Here is a 27,951-nt window from a genome sequence, read left to right as displayed (position 1 = left end):
TTAAGAAATTTAAGAAATTTAAGAAATTTAAGAAATTTAAGAAATTTAAGAAATTTAAGAAATTTAAGAAATTTAAGAAATTTAAGAAATAAAAATATCAGGAAATTTAAGAAATAAAAAAACAAGAATTATTTTTGTTGGTGTTTTTTTTTTACATTTGTCACTCATTTGAACCGGAAGTTTTGATGTCACCAGCTTAAAAAAAAACAAAATGTATATTTCGATAACAAGATTAAATCGCTTTTATTTTTGCTAAGCTAATTTTTTCATCAATTCCAATACGATCTTTTTAATAAAAATAACTAAAACATTCTACCTATGATTTGAACAGTTTCGAACGCGTTAATTTCTCTGGAATATAAAGTTGATTATTTACACGCTACAAACTAGAAAACCTTAACCTTATTCTCCGATTACGATTAAGCACTTTATACCAACAGAGAGTTGTCTTTTTCCATTGTTCTTCTGGCATGTACAGAATGTTAATAAATATAAATACTACAAAACTAACATTCTGCGCGGTGAGATATTTTGATTGTTTTTTAAGTAGTAGGAATGGCTGAGCTCCACTAAAATTACGATGTATTAAAACAATAAAGCTAGTGTGTTTTTTGTGTGTGTTTGTTACTTGATAACTTAGGTCTCGATCAATTTAGTCTGGTTTTTTGATCACATTTCCGTTACTGTTTTTTTTGTGTTTGTGTTCCCTCATTTGATTCTAGGTGGATTTTCTCACTTTTTCTTGCTCTTCTTGATTCTAATTTCGTCCATCTGCTTCAGGTAGCCGTACTTGTTGATCGCGGTGTACTCATCGTCACACTTGATGAGCAGTTCGTACCATTGTTCTCCCTGAACTCGGGGGGCGTCAACGGTTCCACCGTAGCACGGCGGAAGGCACTCTTGCGAAATGTGCTTGTAGAGCGATTCGCGGTCCGTGCCGTGAAAAACGATTCGGTTGCGCAGCTTCTCGCGCAGAATTGGCTTGAACAGGGCAAACACGATGTTGAATATTTTCGGCTGGTTGATGATGTGGATTCCCTTGATCCGGAGCGGGACAGCGTCCTGGAGCCAGTCGACGATCCGCTTGGCAAAGGGTGGCGTAAACTGCCAAGCTTGCTGCATCGTGAGGCCGTCCATGTCGAAGATTACGACGGCGCCGTGAACTTGGGTTTCCGGTTCGAGCATGGCCGCTTCCAGGAACAGCACGCAACCTTTGTAGACCTCGTCCAGGCTGACCTCCTTGTGGCGCCAGTGTTTGCCCAGCTCAAGCAGAAGAATGCGACGGCCGAGCTGATCTCGATTGGGGAATACGGCCAGGATGTTCTGCTTGAAAATGTTCGCCTCCCGAGAGGGACTCAGGTCCAGGTACATGTCGGCGTGTTTGACCTTGAACTGGTAGTAGCGTTGAATCTGGGGGGAGGAGGTGTGATTAGACTTTGATTATGTGGAGAGATTCGGCGGATCAAACTTACAAGTTCAAAGGCGCTCTTGGGGTAGAATTTGCACGGTCGCAGGAATCGAACCATCCAGTCGTCATTGTCCAGGGGGACCACCAGATCTTCAACGCCTGAAAATGAGAAATAAAATTATGAATTTATTGTTAAACTTATAGTTAGTTCATTAACCATGCGACTCCATCAAATTCAATGGAGACGCACTGTTGATCAATTTCTGTAACAGATCCGTATCAAAATTATTGTTATTCAATGCACAACAAGAATAAACAAGCCAAACAAGCTGTTCATAGCTTGCATTTTTCTATGCTGATGACTGTACGAAGTAATAAACAAGTGTGTAGCCGTTCATCAGCCATCATGAGAAAATCAAACAATTTACTCACGATTGTCTTTGGAGATTTGTTTGACTTGAGTCGTCCGCCTTTGTCAGTTAGCCGCCGGTAGTTTCGCGCTATTTGCGCACATTTTTTGTCGATTCCAGTTTTTCTGGATTTTGCTATTAAGCTTTGATGTGACTCGATATTGTCAACATTGGCGAGTGACGATAACCTGGTCTTTGGAAAGACCTCATCGTGACGAGCACTTTTTGGTTCAGACACTTATGGCGAAATCTAATAGATTGTTTCCTATAATGAAGCGAAACAATCTTAGGCACATGTAATTTGTATCGGGCTTAAGATGTACTTTTAATGTGATGTTCATCCTTAATAGGAAATGGGCTCATCATACAGCGATTCTACGACAAACCAGCAGGATTCGGATCGAAAGTGCTCCGATTTGACTCAAATTTGGCATGGGAGTTCCTTGGCCAAAAAAATTTGACTCGTATTTTATTGTTGTCGAATAAGGTGGTAAAAAAATATTTTTGACGATTTTCGTAAAAATCACAATTTCCCAAAAATTTTATCTCCGGAATGGCTTAACCAATTTTAGCTCGAAAGGTTCAATTCAATAACTAATTATAGTCTATGTTTTAAATACAGCTGAATACACTTATAGATCAAATGCTAACTTTATTTGTTGAATTGAAGGTCACAGAACCAAAGAGCTAAAAGCTGAAAATAAGTTTCTTTGATTTTTTAGAATGGTTCACGCAACATATCGTGGTGAATGTCTTTTGGCAGGATTCTGAGATATTATGATTTCGGTATATCAATCGAACTAAAAGTACCATCCTTCTCCATCGAAGTGAGTTCACAATTCACTTTGCTGGAGACGCATGGTGCTTAATATTCAATTAATGTACCAAATTCCGATAATGTTTCTTCTTCAAAAGACCATATCTCAGAATCCTGTGAATAGATATTCAACATTTTTGGAAATGTAACGTAAAACATAAACTGGATTGTTTTTATTAGGTTCTATAACAATACAAACATAAAAACTAAAAAAAAGAAAATTGAAATAACAAGCCATGATATAAATATTACATTTATTAAAAAGCAATTAAAGCCAGTGGACGATAAAAAGTTAGTTGTTTTTATTGTTTGGGTAGAAAACAGGACGCCAGCTACAAATATTTTCAGAACTGGACTGAAAATGTCTCTTTCTCAAGAGGATGAAAACTTTAAGAATCAATACCTAAGACAAAATATTTTTTTAAAGACAATTCATGTTCGCCGGGACCGTGGTGTAGGGGTAAGCGTGATTGCCTCTCACCCAGTCGGCCTGGGTTCGATCCCAGACGGTCCCGGTGGCATTTTTCGAGACGAGATTTGTCTGATCACGCCTTCCGTCGGACGGGAAGTAAATGTTGGCCCCGGACTATGCTAAAATGGTTAGGTCGTAAGCTCAGTCCAGGTGTAGGAGTCGTCTCCCTGGGTCCTGCCTCGGTGGAGTCGCTGGTAGGCAGTTGGACTAATAATCCAAAGGTCGTCAGTTCGAATCCCGGGGTGGATGGAAGCTAAGGTGTTAAAAGAGGTTTGCAATTGCCTCAACAATCAAGCCTTCGAACACCTAGTTTCGAGTAGGAATCTCGCAATCGAGAACGCCAAGGCAATGCTGTAGAGCGAATAATTTGATTTGATTTGATTTGATTTCATGTTCGAAAAACTGAAAAAAAGTAAATGATAAAACAATAAAAAAAATAACTTTTAACCATTTCAACAATTGATTCAATCTGCTAATCAAAATCAATTTATGCTATATTGCATAAAAGCAATTCTTTACAAAATCAATCTTTTTTGAATTTTAATTTTTGTATTTTTTAATTCAGCTGAACTTTTATGGTGCTTTCGGTATGCCCAAAAAACCATTTTGCATCATTAGTTTGTCCATATAATTTTCCATACAAATTTGGCAGCTGTCCATACAAAAATGATGTATGAAAATGCAAAAATCTGTATCTTTTGAAGGAATTTTTTGATCGATTTGGTTTCTTCGGCAAAGTTGTAGGTATGGATAAGGAACGAAGTTGACTTTATAGCTGTCGGCAATCATTGCTAGTACCAACCACTAGTGTCTTCCTTTTTAACTACAAGGACTTCGCCGCCCTGGGCTCCTAAGTGTACTAGAGTATGGCACGGAGCGACGGCGCCGAATACCCATATTTACACAAAGAATTTTAGAGCGCCCGCCGCGGGATTCGAACCAGCAACCTCTGGATTGTGAGCCAGTGCGCGGTCCGATTGATCCACACGGGCGGGACTATGGAGGTATGGATAAGGACTACACTCAAAAAAAATGATACACGGTAAATTTTTTTTTGGTGATTTTTAATTTAACTTTTTGTCACTAAAACTTGATTTGCAAAAACACTATTTTTAATTTTTTTTTATATGTTTTAGGGGACATCAAATGCCAACTTTTCAGAAATTTTCAGGTTGTGCAAAAAATCTTTGACCAAGTTATGAATTTTTGAATCAATACTGATTTTTTCAAAAAATCGAAATATTGGTCGCAAAAAATGTTCAACTTCATTTTTCGATGTAAAATCAAATTTGCAATCAAAAAGTACTTTAGTAAAATTTTGATAAAGTGCACCGTTTTCAAGTTAAAGCCATTTTTAGGTAACTTTTTTGAAAATAGTCGCAGTTTTTCTTTTTTTTAAATAAGTCAAGCAAAACAATGTAAAAGGACCGAAGCCGAAGTGTAAACAAAGAGTCTATCCTGCTCACGTCAGTTGATGTTTACATTTGGAACGAGCAGGATAGACTCTTTGTTTACACTTCGGCTTCGGCCCTATTACAATGTTTAGCTAGAAGTGCATATGTTCGCCAACTCTTGAAAAAATATTTTTGAAAAGCTGAGTAAATGCTATATAACACACCAAAGTTCAAAAAAGTAAAATATAGAGAAAGAAGATGTTTTGACACTTTCAACCATATTTTAATGATATTAAAAAGTACAAAAAAGATCTTGGTTAACTTCAAGTTTGTTTTTTTGCAATTACATTTTAAAGCACTTTTTTTTCCTGGTAAACAATCATGGTATTATTACATCTGGTAATGACAAAAAAGTGTAAACATACCTCAAAAAATATCTAAATCACTGCTATTTCAATGTAATTTGCAACCTAAATTTAATTAATGAACAATACGTTTTTGAATATCAAGTTTTATTATGTTTTGATTAAACATGATTAAAATACATTCAAATATTCACATTGTTTTTAAATAGCACAATTTTTATAGTAAAATATTGAAAATAGAGATTTGTACTTCAAATTGGATTTCATTGGAAAAAACTGATTAATTCAGCTTAACTCAATTTATTCAATATTTGTAAAAAAATAGAGGAACATTTTAATACGATTTTGTTCTAAAGAAAAAATAATCTTAACAAACATCCACTTGACATTAAAAAACTAGTATGCATCTTGTGTGCATACTCTTCAGAGGCCTTCGAAAGTTTCTTCCTTTTGCCATTATTTATAGTTTTAAAGAGTGCTCAAAGTGGTCAAACATGCAGCAGAGATAAAACTTTAGGGGATACAAACATCGACATTTTTGAAGTTGATGTCGGTAAACGCTTCAGTTTCGACAAGCTATGATAGGTTTGGGCTCCCTGAATACGCTCCAATCGACATAATTGAATTTAATTGAATTTCCTGCCAATAAATAAAATTGTAAATTCCGGGCATACATGCAATGGAATTATCTTGAACAACCATGTAAAAGTTTTCCCAAAATTTAGAATTTTAATGATTGGCAGCAAATTTACAACAATTCCATTCTGACGATTGGAACGTGTTCAGATAGCCCAAATCTATCATACTTGTCGAAACGGAAGCGTTTATTGACGACATCGCCCACAAAATGGCAAGTTTTGTTACTGTTGAAATAACACATCCAACGCCATAATTTTTGTATCCAAAAAATCATTTTAAACCCATACGTCTTGATGAAAACTTAAAAAAAAATAGTTAAGAAGTGCTTATCAAAAAAAGCAAAACAAATTTAAAAAAAAAACGTTGCTAAAAAGAATAATGTTTAAGACATTTCTTTTCTAAATTTTTCAAACTGATTTGGCGATTTGTCCAATTCCTTGCAATTTTTCAAGGTTGTCTCGCTGCAAAGTCAATAAGAACTTTGCGTTGCAATAAACGTACGGAACACCCATTGAACTTGACTGCGTTCGACCGTGAACTTGTGCAGTACAAGGAATATGAAGACGAATAGCGAAAGAAAGTAAACTGCGCGTGCATAGCACAAACAAGTACAAACAGGTCTTGCGCGAGTACTCGTACTCTTCACGCCCATAAACTGTGGCGGAGATACAGCTGGGGGCGTTTTACGAACCGAAATGAGTCACGACTCTCCGATCGACGTCAACAGATCAACCGAGAGACTTGCTCGAAGGCAAGTGACGAACTTGTTTTTTTCTTATCTTTGCTTGAGATTTTGTACAACAAAGGACAATATTTTCTACGGATATTCAAGTGCTGCCCTATGAATTACTCACCCTCAAACATGGCCTTCAGTTCGGCGACGGCTTGCTCCTTAATTTCGGGCGTTTCTCGTAGCTCATTGAGAGCAACTTCCTTTCCAAACGGGGTCAGATCTTCGAGCTCGAACCTGAGCAAATAATCGCCCAGCTGGATCGAAGGTAGTTCGTCCACCTCGGACAGCATCGTTGGAACTCCTGCGGTTGGAGAAGGTTGAGAAGAAAGAAATTAGTTGATTTGATTACGGGAAAGCGGACAGCCGGAAATGTGATTCGATTTGGGAGGGAAGAAGGACACTTACTCATTTTGATTAAACTATTTTCACTACTTCACACAAGCTGTTAAGTGGTTACGAAAAGTCAAAATTATTAAAATTAAAAAATAACGAAAATGCAATGAAATTGAGTGTTTTCAACAACAGATCTGCTCAAAGCAGTGGTTCAGGATGTTTTGAACGGTGCGGCCAAAGCATCGAACATTATATTATACGTGTGGCTGATATCACGGCACACCGTAATGACCAGCTGTAATTAGATTGTCTACAGTGGGTGATTATCTAGCGGGTTCTATACACACCACACTACTAGAGAAGGCGGATCATTTCCGCGTGTACCTAACAGGTGACGAGTAGTAGGGGAGAGTGGGGAGACTTGATCCCCGGGGACACTTGATCCCAAGCCTGTATCTCGTCAGCATGTGGGTAAAACAATTAGCTTTGTTCTAGAAAGTTGTGCGAAATTGACTAAAACTCATTGTAGAAAACAAAGAAAAAAATTAAAAAATGTTTAGATTGAGTTAAAACCCTTTTTTTTTTTTAAGTGCTGCATAAAACTTCCAAGAGATCTTTTTTCTTTGTTTTGATAAGTATAGAAAACACTCAAAAAATATTCAAAAAAATATTTTTTATACTTGAATTGTTTGATAAACATATCGACTCCAAAACCCTTACGCATTTGACGTTAAATTTATCGTCATACTATTTTTACAATCAATTGTTTAAAAAAGTGCGTTTAGGGAGACTTGATCCCTGCATTTTTACAGTCACTGGAATCAGCCTCAAGATTAATTAATTGGGCTGGGTTTTCATACATAGTTTCCTTTAGTATAGTTGTACATAACTAACTGCAGTTTGAACCTTTTTTCAAAAGTTTTGTAAACAAAAATTTCCAGCTTTTGTAAACATGCTTAATTTTGGTCTAAAAAATAATATTTTAAGTTTTTAAATATTTTACATACTAAGCTTGTTATATTTTGATCACGAAATTGCTGTAAATTATAGAAAATTAAAAGTTTGGATGAATAAGAAACATTTTGCTTAAGATTTCTTCAAAATGTTGAAAGGGGGATCAAGGTACCCCTAACATTTTTAAAATGCCGTTTTGAAATATTTTTTTTTTAAAACGCTTGGCATGATTCGAAGAGTTCATCTGATGAAATACCCTTATTAGCCAAACATAGATGAATGTTTAAGCTTTCAATTCATGCAAAAAGTTTTTAGTTTTGTGAGAAATTGACAGAGTTATGCGCGATACAAAAAAGGGGATCAAGTCTCCCCACTCTCCCCTACTTGGTACTACTCTGGCGATAATAACACTTTCATTCGCTGACGCGCGCGCGCGTCTCTGAGAGTGTTGGAGATTCGATTATTATATCAGATGCAATCGGGAATCTTTTCCCACATTAAGTGGTGCGATTATTTCTTATCGGACACGTGAGAATCTAGTGATTTGATACGAGGCGAGGGGGGATTACACGGGGGATCAATCCGAATTTCTGGCGTAGGTCAGGATTAAGATAAGAATAAAAAACAAATAAACATAAAAAATAGTGCTGGAGTACCAGATTTCCTGGGCAGAGGGCTATGTAGTAAATGATATTAAATTTTAATTACTCTCTAATTCTTCGACTTTGAAAATTATGGGATTTTTTGGAGCTTTTCAAATGAAAAAACTACGGATAGATATTTCCAAAAATGTTTTTTTTTTCTTTTAAATTACCTAAAGTAACAAATTAGTTGCAAAACCAAAATTGCAATAGCAAAATAAAAATTTGTATAAAGTTCCCTTAAATACCCCTTTTATAAATTTCCCAAAATAAGGAAGCATACGAATAGTTTATCTCTAAAACTAGAACAATAATAATGCACATGAGCAATTCTATACTAAAAGTTCACCGTTTTCGAAAGTATTCAAAATCCAAATTCCGAATATGCAATGTAACGAAATTTTAAATTTCAAATGTTAGACTAGATTCCTAGATTACACTTTCAAAGGTCCTATCTGCAAAGGAAACCCATTTACTCTAGATTCTAAAACCTTCAACATGCTTTTTTAAGATCAGAAAATTTCAGAAACGTTTTATTAATCATTGAACATTGAAAACTTGAATGAGAATTCAAAAACTTGAATTACACTGATTGTTTTTCTTTTATCTGATATTTTTTTTATTTTGTGAATTACAAAAAATATATTTTTAGTTAAAATTGTAGTATAAAAATGTTTTGGTAAATTTTTTTTTTTTTGGTTAAAAATTTTAACTCAGTGGATTTTTTGGGCTGTACTTCTCTATGGTTCTTCTTTCAAAAATTAAATAAATGCGAATTTGAGGGAAAAAAATTGAAAAAGAAATATTGTAAAAGTCGTAAATTTTTCTAGCATCAACTTGTGCCCAAGACACCAAATCAATCAGAAAATTCCAACAATAGAATTTTTTTTCGAATATTTACCTAACATTTTTGTATAGACAACTGTCAAAATTTTATGGATGACCAATGACACTTAATAGCTTTTTTGGTCATCGGGGAGACCCCCAAAAAGTTTGAGCCAAAAAAAATAATCCAAATTTAAATCCATTTCAGGAATTTGCGGTGAATCGAACACATGATTGAATTGGTAAATGACAATGTAAAAGTTGTAAACAGCAGCGAAATAGTAGTTTATGCAACAAGTTGCAAAAAGAGGATTTTTTCAAGTTTTGCAACGAGTTCCATACAACTTTTTTTGCAATTTCGAAAAACACTTATTGAGTGAAATATTAAGTCGAATTTTCATGTATTTTGTCAATAAATCGTTTAAATCAAAAAAATGTTGAAAAGTGTTACTTTTCGAAACAAGTGCTGAAAAGTAGAACTATTCAGCATTTATTTTGAAAAGTGTTGCTATTCGATTCTGTTATTTTTGGTACAGAAAAGTAGGCCATTTCGTCGTTCAAGAATGACAGGAAAAGTAAGTAGTTTCACGACGAAATTGCAAAAAATATTTTTATGTGTCTTATATAATTATTTTTTTTTTATAGTAGGCTTTTTATTATTTTTTGCTTAAAAATAAATATTTTTGCCTATTTAATTATACAAAATTATGCGTAGGACAACAGCGAGTATTGTTTTCATGGTTTTCATTCAATTATTTGAATATATAACAAAAAGGCGAAGGAAACTTATTGGTTAAAAAAAATGTAATTAGCATTTGTTGAATTCTCATAATCCTGTAGGTTTTAAAATGGTGGGCCAAAAAATATAAAAATTGTAATAATAGGTAATGGTTAAACAAGCATTTTACATTTCCGGAACGAAATTCCCGGGATTTTTCTAAAACCAGGAATTCTCGAACACTGGGATTTTTTTATAATTTGTCCAGGGAATTCCCGTAATTGAAAAAATATAATCAAATTTGGTCTGAAAATTCAGGTTTGGTTGAGCAAAATATCGATAAAAACAGAAAAGAACAAAAAAGTTAGTACACCGATTTCAAAATTTATTTTCCTAAAATCAGGGTGTAGTCTTGTTTTTTTCCAGTTGGCGGCAGTAACTTAACCCTCTACAACCCAACCCCGCCTCTAGACGGGCTTCGATTCAAAAAATCGCCAAAAATCCATTTTTCAACCAATTTTTGATCTTCAAAAAGCATTGGAAAGAAGAACTTTTAAAATTTTGGAAAATTTTAGGGTTGGAAATTTGACTTGTTTTATGTGACTTTGCCAATGTTTTTAAAAATTGATTTTTTTTAGGGGTTAACTTTGGCTGTGTTTTTTACTAACATCTATATATATAAAAAATTTCGATGGTTTTGTTCGAACGCGAATCAGTTCAATACGGAGCGTCGGATCGAGGTGCTCTTTGTTGCATTGGGTTCTTATAAGCTCAAGGAAGGTTTATATGCTGAAAATTTGTCACTTTGGCCACTCTGGGAGCGATTCCAAAGCATCTGCAGATTGTATGGAAAAAGTTGCGTAAAATCAAATTTTGATCATAGGAGGCTGAACAAGGAAAAAGGTAAAAACGTCAACAAACGAAAAAAAGGAAAAGACGAAGTTTTTCGGGTAAGACCTGTTTCCTATATTTTAAGTAAAAAGAAGTATGCAGTAATTTTTCTAGTGCCCCAGGCTATGCCTCTACGCATTTATTTACAATTTAAATGATAATGGTTCCATTTTATAGCAGAAAATGTGAAAAACATGCAAAAAATTGAAAAAGTTACTGTAAAAACATGAAAAAATTAGATAGGCCAAATGTAATGATAGGAGGTGGTAGAGTAGGCCAAATACTACCAAAAACAAACATAAACTAAACAAGATAAATGCAAATTAAAATACTAAAAATGAAACATGAAAAACATAAAACAAGAGAAGTAAAGTTTTTCGTAGAACAAAAGTTGCTCAAAATGACCTCCTGAACACGGGAAAAATAAAAATTTTCGAAAAAAAATTTGGGCGGTAGAGGGTTAAAGATAATTTGTAAAACATGTTTTGTATAAAAAATGAAATACAACACATATTTGACATATTTTACATTGACTGATATCATTTTATTTGTTGTCGCTTTATGTTTTATAGACATTTTCAAAGAAATTTTTCAAGCTTTCTAGTCACGTCAAATAAAAATAAAATAAAAATAAATATTTATTTATGGACTTATTTAATATGAATCAAAATAGAATTAAATTTTTTAGTTTATTCAGTACATCCAAAACACACCAAAATTTCAAATTTCAATTTCTTTTAAGCTATTTAAAAAGTGTCTTCCTTGTTTAGATTACTATTATTGAGCTAACTCTATGATTTTAAGCTTGAAAACATATGAAATATAATGAAAACAACGAGTTTACGACTGTTTCAAAAATTTCCAGGGATTCCAAAAATAGTTTTCCTGTTTCCCGGGAAATCCAAAACCCTGGAAAATTAGACGCCCTAATTTTACATCAGCTTAATTGTTTTTTTTATTGAATATTAAAAATAACGACTAATAAATATTTTTTTTTGCTTCGAAAAAATATTTTTTTTGGGTGGATCGAAATAAATTTTAAAAATATTTTCAACGGCCTGAAATACTGATTTTGTGAGTTTTTAAAGCAGCGCTGTAAATAAAACTTAACTGATTATTCTACAAACTTGACTTAAAGTGAAGAAGTCCATCAATTTTGAAGTTTAAAATTTGGGGATTTTCTACGTTTTCGCAATTGGATATATTCCAACTTTTGAGCTTTTAAGATCTAGTAAGTTGAACTGGACTGTTGTGAAATTGTGGTAACTAGACTAAGAACAGATTTAAAAAATATATGTATTAAATATTTAAAAGTAAAAAAAAAAACAAAGTGAAAAATAAATCGTTATTGTCGGAATTTTTTAAATCATGACTAATATTTGAAAATGGAAAAAATATGTCTTGAAAATTTTAATAAATAAAAATCTGCAAAGTTTGATGATTTTGGCAGTCGTAAGATTGATCAAAGATGGTAATAAAAAGCAGACATAAAAACAATTAAAACCTGACCTTGCCCTGAAAGGCGGTTTGATCTATTTTACTGGGTCAAATTAACTCTGCTCGTCAGACTGCTAGCGGCACAAATTTGCCCCAAATGAATCAGCAATTTCGATGATTCGTCACGCCTTGCAGAATCACAGCACTGCACCGAATTGAGGTTCCTCCTAAAAGGAGTTAGAATCTCTTGCGTCAACGCTGAACTTGAGACGGCCAGACAGTTTACTAACCTTGTTGGCAGATAATCACCGTGGCATCTTCCTTTCTTGAATTAACATATTGTTCATTGAAAGATTTTGGTCACCTAATGGTTGGGGCACGCAATTTGAATTTTCAACTTCGTTCTGGGACATAAAATTAGGAAGATCATCAAAATCATTCTTTGGAACAAGCAGATTTAAAGCAGATTGCTTCCCAATCATTAATTTAAATAAGCCTAGAAATCATGTTAGGCCACCAAATAATTGCCCAATGCCAAGTGCAACTGGTGTCACCCAAGAGTTTTGTGACATGCAACGATTCAAGTGCATTAGGGTGACAAGGTGAAATTTGACAATTTCTAAAAGATATTAAGCTTGGACCACGTTTTATCCTTTGGACAAAGCTGTTCTTAGTAAAATTTTACATAATAATTATTGACAAATTCTTATGTGAACAAAAAATCTAATCTCCCTAATGAACATACTAATTTGAACGGAAAAATTAGCTGCGAATGAGAAAACATTATTTCTCATTAGCCGAGAAAAAAAAGAGACACGAAGGGACCGGCGGCGTTTGCTTGCTTCTTGGCCACACCGAGCGTAAAGGTCAAACTGTTTTGGTTACGACTTGTGACTCGTTTTCTTTTTACACAATTGACATTAAAACTATACGTCGAGCAGTCAAGTTTGATGTTTGCACCATAATTCATTTTTATTAAGGTATCTAGACATTTATCACTGCTCTTTTGCATTTCACAACCATCAAATTGTGTGCCTTTCTAATGTTTCTAATTTTCTTGAAAAACACTCAATTTCATCACGTTCTAAAACATTCACTAAAATCAACCAAAAACACCAACGCGGGGTGGAATTTTTCCACCTACATGAAATTTGCGAAATTTTTCCTCTCACAACACTCGCCGAACATAAAACAAACTCGCTTGAGAAGGGCACAAATAAAATCTCAAACCGGTACAATCTTTATTAGTTTGGCATACAGTTGGTAGTGGTGTATGTTTGTCAAATTGCACAATTTCAAACGACGATCACAGCGCGGTGTAAAATCACACACGAACCGATACCGGAGACCGTTAACCGTAGACTAGCATAGAATATTGATCAGCGCTAATGTTTTATTGCGAAAAGTTCTCTCCCGCGTGTGTGAGAGCGAGTGAGAGAGACACTGCAGTCAGGTGGTGGCGTCGCGACGCCGTATTGCACCTGAGCTGAGAGGCGGGTGATTTGCTGAGTATGGAAATAACAGGTGAGCGTAGCGTGTATGTATAACGTGTTTTGTTTTGGTTGTTTTGATTCTTAGCATATGTGCTAAGAGGAGCTAAAGGTATAGACCGACTGAATTTTAGCAGTTGTCTGAGGAATTTTTTATGTCATTTATTTGCGGTCAATTTTGCAAATTATTTTGCACATTTAAAAATAGGTTTTATCGCCTTTAATTCTGCTACTTTTGCATTAGATTTTCGTGTGGAATTAAAATCAAACAAAATTATCAAGCAAGTGATGAACAACTTTGCCAGACACATCAAATCGATCCACAAATTCCTTTCTCAACATAATTTTTTTCAAAATGTTCTGCATGTTTCGTTGGAAATTGGCACTGTATCAATTTCAACGTAATCAGAATATTAGCAAATTTTAAACAAGTTTGAGGAACATTTTAGTGACCACTATATAAGATTCGATGTGAAACCCGGAATGATAACCTTGTTTTTGAATATTAAATAGAACTAAATTTGATATTTTTTGTTAAACCATAACCTTTGCAATAAATCGCAATTGTTATTTTTGATGTATGAAATTTTGTTTTGAATTAAGGTTGACATTAGTGTTTTTTTTTTTGCCAGAATTGAGTGACAAAAACTTTCAACAAAAATGTTAAATGGCCCGAATAAAAAAAAACTTCAAGGTCAAAAATCTAGAGTTTTTTTTTATAAAAGGTTCTATAAACATATGAAACAAAACAGTGTATAGGACTCTAGAAATATATTTAAAAAAAATAAAACAAAATGTTCCTACTTTTTAGTGTGCTGCAAAATATGAATAGTTAGGCAATTTTTGACCCTTCCGCCCACTCTTTTGGAATCGTCCTGGAGCAGGTTGGTGCGGTTACTTCTTGAGCAATTCTTTGAGATTATGGCCATCCAATCTTTTTTTTTTGCATTTTTCATCTGGCTGTAACTTTTTACGTACCTTACGTATGCTCAAAGAAGTAATTTTGCATCATCAGTTTGTCCTTGTTTTTCAACAATTTTCAACCAATTTCCCGGGAATTCCCGAGAAATTTCAAATTTATTGAAAATGGTTTTGATCTTGGCTTGATTAATATTTAGCATGAAAAGTATATATAACAGCGAATCTAGTGGTGAAAATAAGTGTGAAAATCAATTAGCTTGACTGCATGTAAAAAATCAAGTAACTACAAGTAAATGTATATTGTTTCTAATTTCATAAGATCAAATCGTATAATAAATCAAAAAATGATCTTAATTTTTTTGAATAAATCATACTGGTTTTAGCTCTTGAACAAATTGTAGTGTTATTTAAATAGTTTTTCCTGAAAAATCTAATTTCTCGTTTTACTTCAAACAACTTAATGTTTTTTTTTCAATATTTGGGCAAGTTTTTAAAATATTTTTTTGGCTTCTCTAATTTTTCAATGATTTTTTTATTGTTTGATAATGGCACTTGGTTTTTGGATTTGTAATTGACTTTGGCTGACATTTTTTTCACAGCGCAAAAACCATGATTTTGTACGATGAATTAACGATGAATTAACAGCACTCCACAAGCAGTCTTCCATTTTTTTTTTCAAATTCAGCCCTCTTATACTTGTTGCACCAGTTGGTGTAATACCTAGTTGGTACTAAACGAATTGAAGTAATTCTTTTTGCAGAAATGTTTTTGAAATATTGAATGATACTACATAGTTCAATTTTCATCTCATTTGATCATGGTAAACAAAAACGTCAAAAATCTCAATTTTGTTTAAAGTCTATTTCCAGATGCTTCTGCAATAAATTTTAAATCAAATAAATTCTGCTTTAAAATTTTCTGATCATTTCATTAATTCTTTTTTATAAGAACTGAACAAAAAATGGAATCGAACAAATTTTTTTTAAGATTCTTCACCTATTATTTTTTTCAAAGCCCAATTTTTTCATAAAAATTGGTTCTAAAAAGTTGAGAATATGTATACTTCCGCTTGAATTTCGGGATTTTTTTACGAGAAATCCCGGCAATTCCAGGGATTTTTTTCCCAGGACGGGAAATTGGACGCTCTACTACTACCAAAAATTGTCCCAAAATTATAAATTTGTAAAAAGTTCAAAAGTGTCCTACTTGATTTATGCATTGTATTCTAAATAATTAACAATCAATTGCAAAGGTTTTTTTTTCAATGAAAATTGTAATTTTGTTTACTTCTTTTTTTCGTTTGTTGACGTTTTTGATTTTTTGCTTATTCAGCCTCCTGTGATCAAAATATGATTTTACGTAACTTTCTCCATACAATTTGCCGATGTTCCGGAATCGGTTCCAGAGTGGCCAAAGTGTTAATCAGTTAGCGTATAAACCTTCCTTGGACTTATACGAACCCAACGCAACAAAGAGCACCTCGATCCGACGCTCCGTATTGAACTGATTCGCGTTCGAACAAAACCATCGAAATTTTTTATATATATAGATATGCTAATATGCATTAAACATTACTTCAGTGATATTTTGATAAAATGCATCTACGGAAAGGGGTCCACCGCCAAATCAGCAGAGAGATTTTCCTGGTTTAGTTTTGCTGATATTTGACAAAAAAAAGCTTAACCAACCGCTGGCAAAATTAAAACCAGCAACTTATGGTGGTTTGTTTCCACTCATTACATCATGACATCAGATATTTTAGCGTCATTTTCGCTATTTTCAGCGTAGTTTTCTACTACTATGGCAGAAATTCTACTACATGGGATAGCTGCAGAAATGACAGTTTTTATTCTCATTACAGAGTTGATTGACGCAACTGAACAAGATTTTGAAACTAAGTAAAAGACTAAAAGTAAAGCTTTGACAGCTTGTCAAATTTGATCCAACCAGTAAGCAAACAAAGCAAATCTACCAGTTTAGTGATTTTTTTGCTATGTGGAAATCTGCTTTGCTAGAATCAATGATTTTTTTTGTTTGGCACCAGCGAAAAAAAGCGATTCCAAGTAATTTTACTGCGGGCTAAAAAACAGCGACATTTTTCAGTAAATTCAGCAAACTTTATCGCGATTTGGCGATTGATCCCCTTTCTGTGTCGTTGTCAGTTTATAGAAATTTTGAAATATATATATTTTTTGAAATTTTCAATTTAAAAAATAGGACACTTTACTTGCTTTTTTCAACTTTATTGATACGGCCTGTGGTTGTTGAGCCATGCAAAGGAAAACAACAGGAAAATGAGATTTTCTCAGCGTTGCCCTCGTTTTTGATTATCGATATCTCGGTTCAATTTTTAACGTCAAAAATGAAAATTTTGTAAAATTGCTATTTCCAATAAAAAATATTTTGAAATTGTTTAATCAGTTTTTGATCAATCCTTTGATTTTCTTAAGTAATAAAGAACAGCCTCAAGCTCAAGCAATAAAGCTCCACACGCACTGCCCATGTTGAAGAACATGCGTTGTAGCACCACGCTTCAGAAAACCGGTCACGCGGAAAATAGCCCGGCACAACAAAACCATTTAAAGATTCCCTTTGTCGATCGAGTGACTCTTTGTCCTTCGTCTTCGCCAGGATGTTGGCCCGAACGATGTTTTTTTTTTTATTTTTCAACAAAGTTAACATTTTTACAACTAGTTTCGCCAGAGCAACTTACAATGGAAGAACAGAACGTTAATAACTTCCGATTACAATCCACAGTTTGCCGAGAAAAACGAAACGTGAATGGTGTGAACTTTTCTGGGAATTTCCATGAAAAGCCTCTAATCGCGATCACATGTGCCCGATTAGTAGCTTAATGATCACACAATGTGTGTACTTAGAGCTCACTAAGTGTGCAGTAATCATTGTCTGTGGTTGGTGCCTGCACTGAAATTAACCTATTCATCACCTTTCTGGTGACTGGTGACGACACCCGACGACGACCCTCCATCACAGGAGAGAATGAAGTGGAAATGTTTGCACCTTAGAGCGTTGATCATTAACTGTCTGCGCGTACAGAGACTCAACTAATTGTCTCGCGGACCGAGATCAACCCGTGGCGGCCCACCGACGACCGTCGGGGTCAAGTTTGACTGAGAGTTGTTGTTTTGCCTGACTTTGATTTGCGTCAACTGCGCCGCAATGGTAAATTAAAATTACCTACAACTCAGTCATTTGTGTGTGACGTCCAAAGACCTTGAGGTACTGCTCGGGTGAAAGATGACTGATCGTGGCCGTGATCTTCGGGGCGGCTGGAGTCACGCCGTGGACAATGTATGTCGTATTGTTGGGCAGGTTCACTTTTGGTCAAGTTCAAATATGGATTTCCGTTTTTAATGCAGCCGGCTAAGAAATTATGAAATAATATTAACCGAACTACATTTGGGTTTTTATAGTAACAAGCCAACACCAGCCTTTTTGTAAGAAAATCAGTAGTTTGTTGACATCAATGCAAACCACTTTAGTAATTTATGGAATGCCGGACGGTAATGTAAATCGTCTCAAAGTTCTCCAACCATTTAGGGCTAGGAAAAAATACTTTCCTCTCTTGCTATTAATATTCACAGCCAGTAAACTCAGTCTAACCCCCTCACTCCTAATTGCGAATGGAAGTCTACGACACAGAACTGGACCGCCACCGTCCGTCCAATGCACTTATGATAAATACGTGCGCGGGTCAAGTAATTGCAACACCCTCCGCCAGTTTGAGCGAACCAACCAAGTGACGACGCCTATACTTTCCGGTACGTTGTACCCTTGGTCCACAGCTGACGGTACAGCCAAGAAGTGTCTACTAAGTTCACATAGAAAACCGGCTTTACACCGGCCACATCAGGTCTCTGTTCAACGCTCAAAGTCAGACTGTGGTGTACAAGTCCGGCGCGGGGGCATGCAATTGCTTAGCTAGGGGCAATACTCGCGAAAAGTGGCTCTGAGGAAAAAATACACAATTTTTAGCATGATTGTGGGAAAATTTTGCACTTAAAAGTTTGTAATCGAAAAGCATTAAAAATTTAAAAAATCTAAACGCTTTTGCATTGTTTTCCGATTTTACCATAAAACAACCATAAGCCAACAGTGCGGACTTCTACTCGGGCGCTCGTGCACTCACACCAGGCACTTTTATGCATTATTAATTAGGAAGTTTAGCGACTATGCGCTAGTTCAGCGTCAATATTGCAACGGCGGCTTCGCGTGTAGACCAGTGTGTGAAAAGGCACTGTCCTCTTCGTTCCTCGCGCGAGATCCGTTCGTTGATGGTTGGGTTCTTGAGGAGGGGCGGTGGATTGAAAAAACAAAAAAAAATGTGCTGTACAATCCGCGGTGCCAGTGGAGTAAACGAGAACGAAAGTAATTTCGATCCGGTTTTGCGGTTGTTGGATTTCTGGTTGATGGAAAACCTTTTGTGTTTAGACTTTTCCTTACACCCTGATTAGATCAAGAAAAACAAACAGGGATATTTGCTCAAATTCAACTCAAAGCACTCAACACTTTATCTTGTTAAATTTTAATTTATTATAAGACATTATAAGATTTCTTCTGAATGGCTAATGTAAAGATTTCATTTAAATCTGAAAACCACGGAAATATACCATTTTCTCATTTGATTAAATTCTAAGTGATGCAATCATAATAAGTTTTAAACATTGTTTAGATATTTGATAATAATTCGACCTTTTATTTCAAATTAAGACATATTTCAAAAAAATCAAAATACAAAAAAAAATACAAAATGCTATGTCAAGTGAATACTAGATGCAAATTTTTATATTTTTCAGTTCTGATAGAAGTTCTAGAGTTTTTTTAAGGTCCTTTAAACATATGAAAGACTATAGCTTATAGGACCTTTTCAAATACACATTCAATATTTTTTTTATCGAATTTGGTAGTTGAAAAATCGGTAAAGTTTAGATCGGTAAACCATCTGTCAAAATGAACAAAATTTTACCGAATTTCGGTTGTACGATGAACAATAATGAATTTCATTACCGAATTTCGGTAAGTTTTTACCGAATTCGGTAATTTTCAGTTTGCCAAACTGTTCAGCAGTTGAAAATTCGGTAAAATTTACCGAATTCGGTAAACAAATCTAAGTGTGTATTTTCAATAATTTTCAATAATTGTATTTTTAATCAAATGGACTTTTTCTTCAAATTTTGAATTCTGGTACATCAAAAATAGATGCAAAGAATTAAAAAAAAATAAAGAAATTTCAACCCTGTTTTTTTTATTTAAAGGTGTTTACAGTTTATTCTACGATAAAACAAAATCCAAAATATCAATGATTTTTTTTTACTAAACTTTTACGTCTTTCACCAACATGTGTGTGTGTGTGTGTGTGTGTGTGTGTGTGTGTGTGTGTGTGTGTGTGTGTGGTCCAATCCAATACCCGCTGGCCGGCAGCGAAATTATGGGAAAGTATAATTTGTATCAGACTTGGGTTATGCTGATACAGCTTATCTCAGTCCCGGGTATTAGGTGGTGACAGCCCTCGCGCTGCTTCCAATGACCCATTTCAGAATGGCAGAGATCCTAGCGGCCCAATTCCGAGGTCATTGGGCATTGTCTGGCCCCGCCTAAACATAGAACAAGAACCAGACGGATCCTCGAACTATCTTTAAACTTCCAATCCCATCAGGCAAAACAGGGATCAGCGCGTATGTAATGATGAATAAGTGGCATTTGGGTAAAAACACTTTTTCTCCCTCTTTTCCCCCGCGAAACAACGACGCAGGCCAAACACGATCGAAGTAGGCCTTCTCTCACAAAGAACAACGGCGAGACTGGCCAGCTTCTTTCAAAGTCACTTTTTCTTTTTTTCACCCGCGCGAAACCACGACGCAGGCCAAACACGATCGAAGCAGGCCTTCTCTCGCAAAGAGCAGCGGCAAGACTGCTTTACGTCTTTCACCAACATGTGGTCTCAAAATTCAAAATTTGTTTTAAACTATTTTTGGTTAAACATAAATAAATAAATAAGCATTTTACAATGTATTCTAAATAGTTTACAATTTTTTTTAAGTTTTTTCAGTGACGAGTTAAATGTTAGTAAATTTGTTTTGCTCCTCCCCATTTTTATGGAATTTTTCATGGGGAGGTTGTGGGAATGTTCAAAACTTGAAAACAAAAACCTTTTTGGAGGTACAATCAAATTTGTAAATTAATAGTTTTTTACACACTACTAAAATGTGCCATTTTCAAGCAAGAGCAATTTGAACAAATATATTTTTGATTCATTAAAATAGTTTCCACGTAGGTCCATGTCTGAAAATTTGTTTCCGAGTACCTGAGTTAATTCTCAAAAACAAATTGTTTCGCCCTTTTTAAACGATATTCTTGATCTTCCAAAAAGTGAATTTTCAAACATTTGCCGAAATGGACATACGTGGATACTATTTCAAAAAATGATAAACACACTTTCTACTTTTTTTAATTGACCCTAAAATGGCTTTAAACTACAACGTTTTTTTTCTATCGATTTTTATTTGGAAATTTGATTGAGCTTTTAAAGAATGTTTAAAAATAATTGATCAAAAAATAAAATGAGACTTTTTGGATTTTTACCTCATTCGGAAAAAAAATATTTAAAAAAAATGTGTAAATATTTTTGAGAGTGTAATATTTTTTTTTTTAATATTCTCAATCAGCAAATCGATAAGTAAATCCCTTCGCGAGAAACAGAATTTCGAATATTTATATTACATTTTTGTATGGACAGCTGCCAAAATTGTATGAAGGCTTGTTTGGACAAAACAATTATGCAAAATGCTGCCAAAAAGGCTTAGTCAAAAACGAAAAAAAATCATGAAATCGGCCGATTTTGACGATAATTGCTCATACCAAACGTGTTCGCCAAGTTTTATCAAAGCGTTCTTAACATTTTTGATAATATTTTGATTTTTTTTTAAGTTGCAGCATAAACTTTTTGGCTCAAATTTATTTTCATCAAACCTCTGATTGAAAAAAATAATGTTAAAACAATTTTGCATTTTTTGTAAATTTTGCTTTGAGTTTGAGAATTCAAAATATTTTTACCACGAGAATAACTAGAAAGTTTTAAGGAAACCTGTTGAAAATACATTGAACAAACATTCCTACACTTTCAGCATTCACACTCATTTAATCAAACAAATCTAAATGTATTTTTTCATGATTTAACCATCCAATTTTAACACACTGTCTGTATCATCAAATCTAGACGAGACATAAAAAGAAGAAGGCAAGAACCTTGATTTTTAAACATGTGAATAAACAGAATAAAACATGCTTTGAAAATCACTATTTACTAAACTGAATCTTCAAAGTCTCTAAAAATGATTTTGAAACGGTTCTATCAAACTGAGCAACTACCATATTTTCCCAAATCGTACGACATGTTGTGTTTACACATCTGTGACTCACCTTGTTATTCCTCGTAGATCAAACGACGACGACTGTTCAATCACTATCCCAGCTGGATAATCACAAGCACTTTTTTTTTGTAAAAATTCGACCCTTTTTCACTGGTTCTTCTTATCTGGAACTATATTCCTCCTCACTGTGCCACGTCCGGCTTGGAACTAACTTTTAATCACTCGAGCAATTCTTTCTTAACTGCGTCGATGCAGAATCAGTACACGATGCCGATGGCCTCCCAATGGAACTGTATCAAGAGTAGAGAATGTAAAAACAAAGTCATATCAACGCGCAGTTCACTTTAGTCACTTTAGTTCTAGTGTGCAGTTTAAAGTCCAGAACTCGGGCTTGTGTGTGAAGAAGGGTGCACAGAAAAAAAAATCGTGGTAATATTACATCTGGGAAGGGGTACATCTTTTATGTCAGAAAAAAGGTGTAATTTTACCTCTGGAAATGTGTAATTTTACTACTTTTCTGGTGTAATGTCACTTTTTCAGTTTAAATTGAGGTAAAATTACATCATAAAAGAGGTAATATTAAACCTTCCAAAATTAAAGCTTCCAAATTTACATTATTTTTTTCTGTGTGCACATCGGAACCAGAACCAGATTGGTCTTAATAATGGCGAAAAAAAGTGAACAAAAAGTTGTTGTACAGAAAGAAAATGATAAGTGTACCAACTAGCACTACAGTCAGAATTGAACTCTTTGTACAGACACAATGAATGACTAACTGACCTCTTCTGGGTTGTATCCGCCTGCGAGTATTTGCAAGCCAATCTACACTAGTCGTCAGTTAGTCAACGGTGCCTTCACTATACACATCGCCAGAAGTCTCTATCGCACTTTAGGAACGAACAGATTCGCGCAGTGGAACGAACGAGGAACAGATTCCGAGCATAGTTCTAAAAATATCTTCCATTGTAAGCGTTTCCAGTACTACGGTTGACCTTATTTGAACTTTGCGAAAAAATAACCAAGTCTAAACAGGTTGAAAACCGGTCACTTTACCCTAGAACCGTTTGCACTTTCCCAACATCAAAAGATCACAAGTTTAATTCCTTATCTGTTGCACTTTGATGTACTGCTCACTCCACTCCCAAGCACTAAACTAACTGTGCCGAGTTAGAACGACTTTCGTTTATGTAATTCGACTATAGAGAGCTGCATCATCTAGATGGATTGGGAGGGAGAATCTCACCCTAGTTGAGTTGAGACTTCCTCAATGGAAAACTTCCTGGTCGCATCGCACCAACAACCGCACAACTATTGATTACAAACCCGATGGATTGGAGAGATAAAACAAAATGACTTTGAACTAATGAACCCTGGTTAACTCCCCCTTCCTTTGTGCTGAGCTGAACTATTCCGCTATACAACTCTATCGATATAGATGAAATTGATGTGCTCTGCAGTTTTTTGTTTGCCACCCAGAAGCTAGTCGACGCCAGAACGGAGAGAATTTGCAACTTTTGAGAAGAGCGAGAGCTCATCCAACAGAACATGAATAAGTGGGCGAATGATTCATATGGAAAAGTTATGAAATAAACTTACACTTGACGCAAACTTGTTACAACTAGTTTTTCAGACAAATCGAAAACAAAACTCACTAATCACAACATCAAAACTTCAAACAAAACAAATTTCCACCACGACCTGGATTTTCTCCACCAACCCAGCTGACCGATCGAACGCGTCTGTTCTCGTGGAAAACTAGAGAGCATACAGACGCAGTTAATCTCTCTTTCTCCGAAAAAAAACCCAGGTGGCGTCTGAGCACGGCGGCGTCTAAAGAGCATGCTGGCCAAAAAACACGTGGCCTTGATTAGACGAAGTTTGACGCGCCTACTTGGAGGGGGAAAATATAAAGACTCGCGAAAAGGGGTTTTGCGCATCCACCTGTTGCTGACTTGGGTGTGGAGTACTCGTTTAAAGATTGTAAATTTTATTGTACTAAGCTTTATTTGAGCAAAACGGATTGAATAGTAAACTTTTGAAATAAAATAAAGAAGATCTTGACCTGTTGCAACCCATAAAACCACTATAACAATCACAAAAGTAAATAGCTCAAAAAGCCCAGTCATGCTCGTTGATGTAGCCTAAAGTGAATCATTTCCGATGGATGTCAACTAGATGTTTAGATGAGAAATCCTATGTAGCTGTAATTATAGAAAACTCAACACAAAATAGACACGGGCAAGGGATAAAAATATTTGAAAAACTAACTTGATAAGTGAAAAAATATCAAAGAATCCAACAGAGTTGTTAAAGGCGTAACTTGAATTTGATTGAGGGGAGCGACAGTTAGCTTCATGTAATACATTCTCAAATTTATGCACGTAATTTAAAAAAAAAATATTCTGTGTTACTGCAACTATTAGCTGTCTTGTTCGCTGTTCGACAATTATACCTTCAATTTTTCAGTTAATACATTAAAACTGTCACGCCCCTCGCTATAATAATGTTCATTGCCAGGGTTGCCAGGTCAAAATTGAAAAAAAAATCTGGTTAAGTAACGATACAAAATCAGGGAAAACCTAACAAATTGATTCAAAAGTTTGTAGAATTTCTTTTTTCGGTCACAGAATAGTTGAATTTACATTTACATTAAAATAAATATTTTTAACTCAATTTTTCGGTTTGGATTCACTCATTTCAATCAAAGAGTAGTTCCAAATTTGGTACGGAGAATGAATAATCTTTATTCTGGATGACATTTAAAAAAATGACATTCTCAGATGTATCTGACAACCTGGCAGCCCTGCGCATCGCACACAATTTCATTCTTTCAACAAATTTTACTTGGAAACTTCTATAAAGTGTTTAAAGTGTAATTGAAAAGTTTAATCAAATAACTACAGTCATCCATCAAAACCGGAAATATGCTTTCGAGGAAGAAATACACGATTTTATTCGTTTATAAGATAAAAACAAAGTTTTGTAGATTTTTAGATTTGCATTATCAATATTCTACTTAATTTTTTTAATGAATGGTTCAAGTTTCCAGCCAGTTTTGTTTTGAAATATGGGAATTGGATGTTGATAAAATTTCATGGCGATATTCAACAAACTTTGAAAACATTAAAATATGCGATTTTGAGACTTTTAGAAGGTTATTATTGATTTCGAAATTAAAAAAAAATCCAATTACATCCGGAACTGCATTTGGCATCATAACGCATTGTAGGAAAAATATACCTTTTCTGAAAAAAAAATTTTTAGGAGGATTTAAATTTATGTTATAAGAAGTAAGTAAAAACATATATTTTAGTAGCTCCAGCAACGTGATTGCCGAAGATGCCATCCAAATAATAATTCTGAAAAAAACCCGAAAAAAAGCAATTTTCCATAAAAACCAAAAATGTATATTATTTATATTTTTAAATTGGCTCAAACTTTTTGGCGTCCATCCCTAAGACCAAATAAGCCATTTTGTGTTATTGGTTCACCCATGCAAGGATATTATTCAATTATCAGTGTTTTTTTCAGGAATTTTCTGAACATTTTTAAAATTTTGGAATGAAGACTAACATTTCAAAAAGGTTGATTTCGAAATTCCAAAATATTAGACAATTTTTACAGATTTTTTGAGGAAATGAACGGTTTCAAAATAAAGCTACCAAAAGTTAAATTTCAACTGAAAAAAAAACATTATTGTTCACTCCTGATTTTTTTCTCGATAAGTTGAGAAAATTTCCATTAAAATTTCTTAACAGGCATTTAAGATTGGACCTCTGGTTGCTGAAATACAGAGAATAAAAAAAAAACGAGAATATTCAAGTTTTTTTTTTTTAATTTTCATCCATCCATCCATTTTTTGCACATTCTCTAATGCCAATATCTTAGCATCTTGGTTTCGAAATAGTAGTTTATGCAACAAGTTGCAAAAAGAAGATTTTTTCAGCATGAGTCGTACATTTATCCAACGAGGTTCACCGAGTTGGATAAATACGACGAGTTCTGAAAAAAAATAGTTTTGCAGCGAGTTCCATACAACATTTTTTGCAATTCCGAAAAACACCCTTTGAGTGAAATGATAAGTCAAATGTTCATGTAATTTGTCAATAAACCGTTTAAATCAAAAAAATGTTGAAAAGTATTACTTTTCGAAATAAATGCTGAAAAGTTCAACTTTTCAGCACCCATTTCAGTGCTAAAAAGTAGAACTTTTCAGCATTTATTTTGAAAAGTGTTGCTATTCGATTCTGTTATTTTTGGTACAGAAAAGTAGGCCATTTCGTCGTTCAAGAATGACAGGAAAAGTAAATAGTTTCACGACGGAATTGCAAAAAAAAATATTTTGAACATTTTGTAATCAATACTAACATTTGAAAAGAGCCAAACCGCCAATATTACACCAGTTTAAAATGTTAGTCTTGATACAATTTTTTTTAAATATTTTTTTTAAAAGGTCATAAAATTTTACAAATGTTTTATTTTTAACATTAAAAAATAAGACAAAACATTTGTTTGATTATTATTCCTACAGTCGACTCTCTGGCTGTCGATCTTCTCGATATCAATATTGCCCCATGTACCGATGAATTTCTCAGTCCCTTCAAACTGCATACTTCGGTTGTCTTTATTCCTCGATATTTTCTCTTGCTTGAAGAATCTCTTCCTCGACGGTCCCTTGGATTCTATTTGCTTTAAATATCTATTCCGGTTGTCAATAATTTCACTTTCTCATGGCTTGCATAGACACTTTTCTTTGAGAAACGAAGTTTTGAAGGGTGTTTGATATTTATTTATTTTTTGTTTGCTGGACGTTGCCATGATTCTCTCCCATAGCTGGTTAGCAAGAAAAAACAAATTTCAATCGAGTCTTCATTTTGCGAAAAAACGAACGAACGTCTTCATTTTGCATCGTTCTGTAAACTGATGCTTCTCTTCCTCGACGGTCCCTTGGATATTGACAATCAGAGAGTCGACTGTATTTTTATCCTAAAAATCATTTTTTTTCTATAAAAAAAAACAAAACTCAGCGGCAATTTTTTCTACACTCAAAAGTTGCGTTGGACGACCTTTAAAACACATCAAAAAATTTCAAAAATCAAAACATACGGATTTCAAGAAATTGTTTTTTAGTGAAAACAAAAGTAAATTTAAAAATCGAATTTTTTTCTGAATTGTCCTTGTAAATATCTAAAAATTTTCCGAAGACACCAAATCGATCAGAAGTTCCTTCAAAAGTTACATATTTTCGAATATTTAAGTATCATTTTTAGATGGACAGCTGCCAAAATTGTATGGAGACTTGTATGAAACTCATTTCCGGGTTTGGTGGAGAATTGCTCACAAGTCTAATTATTTTGGCCCTTGAAAAAAATAAGCCAATTCGGAAAACTTAAGTTTTGGATTCTGCTGGTTTGAGTGGAATCGCTGAGTGTTGATTAGCTGGTAAAAGTCACTAAGTCAACTATAAGTTAAGGGTAATAAATTATTGATTTTTGATGTTTTTTATTAATCAACTGACAAGTTGTTACATGTTTTGTACCCATAGGTCAATTTTCACTAAACTATTGCTCCTCACAATTCACTAAATGACAATTAAAATCTACTCACAAAGTAATTGCCTCACTTTCCAACCGAACTCAACCCGCACGAACTTTCGAATGACACTCGTCGAAATATCACGTACAACTGGCGGCCAGAATCACAACCCCAATCGCTGATATACACAGTTCCGTGACTGATGGTGGTGATGATGATGATGCTGACCAATTCCCGCGGGGTTAAGGTGCACCCCCATCACCCCGTGCTACAGAGTCAGAGAGAGAGTCACGCAAAACAGTTTTACAGCTGATTTGCAACACAGTTCTCTCACCTCGTCATACCTTCCGACTCTTATTACTCTAACCCCGGCGAGGAGGGCTATTTAGATGCAAATGTTTCCATTTTTGCTCATTTTTCACAGCGTCAAATTAACTTTAAACGAGACTTACTCACAGTTGCTTCGACAATTGGTCCCAACAATGAATGAGACAGGTGCCAGGGTGGTGTTGCGTGTGTACTTGAAAAGGTCTTTCCCACTTTGCAATCGCGAAACACTAGCAGTTCATCAGGGTTC

General features: G+C 34.5%; 1 protein-coding gene across 3 annotated transcripts; it reads right to left on the bottom strand.

The window, feature by feature from the left end:
* Positions 1 to 269: 269 nt before the first annotated feature.
* Positions 270 to 23,569, bottom strand: LOC120423981 (alpha-tocopherol transfer protein). Of its 3 annotated transcripts, none has more exons than XM_039587978.2 (5): positions 23,436 to 23,569; positions 21,889 to 22,129; positions 6,360 to 6,539; positions 1,473 to 1,567; positions 270 to 1,410 (listed from the first exon to the last, which is right to left on the bottom strand). In XM_039587978.2, the coding sequence occupies exons 3-5, from the start codon at positions 6,526 to 6,528 to the stop codon at positions 733 to 735; spliced, it is 942 nt and encodes a 313-aa protein (XP_039443912.1). In that variant the 5' UTR covers positions 6,529 to 6,539; positions 21,889 to 22,129; positions 23,436 to 23,569; the 3' UTR covers positions 270 to 732. The 3 variants fall into 3 exon arrangements, with proteins under 3 accessions (XP_039443912.1, XP_039443908.1, XP_039443909.1); XM_039587974.2 differs by lacking the exons at positions 21,889 to 22,129; positions 23,436 to 23,569 and adding exons at positions 6,644 to 6,680; positions 13,182 to 13,383; XM_039587975.2 differs by lacking the exons at positions 21,889 to 22,129; positions 23,436 to 23,569 and adding an exon at positions 6,644 to 6,952.
* Positions 23,570 to 27,951: the final 4,382 nt, after the last annotated feature.

This window comes from Culex pipiens, chromosome 2 (genome assembly GCF_016801865.2).
Source record: "Culex pipiens pallens isolate TS chromosome 2, TS_CPP_V2, whole genome shotgun sequence".
Taxonomy (NCBI): domain Eukaryota; kingdom Metazoa; phylum Arthropoda; class Insecta; order Diptera; family Culicidae; genus Culex; species Culex pipiens.
The sequence above is the reverse complement of the archived record's forward strand: the minus strand, read 5'-3'. Positions and strand labels throughout refer to the sequence as shown.

Excerpts from the sequence above, each read along its gene's own strand:
- LOC120423981 (XM_039587974.2), bottom strand. Across the intron at positions 1,568-6,359 it reads ACTGAAGGCCATGTTTGAGG|GCGTTGAAGATCTGGTGGTC; the intron begins GTGAGTAATTCA and ends TCTCATTTTCAG. Across the intron at positions 1,411-1,472 it reads CCAAGAGCGCCTTTGAACTT|ATTCAACGCTACTACCAGTT; the intron begins GTAAGTTTGATC and ends TCCTCCCCCCAG.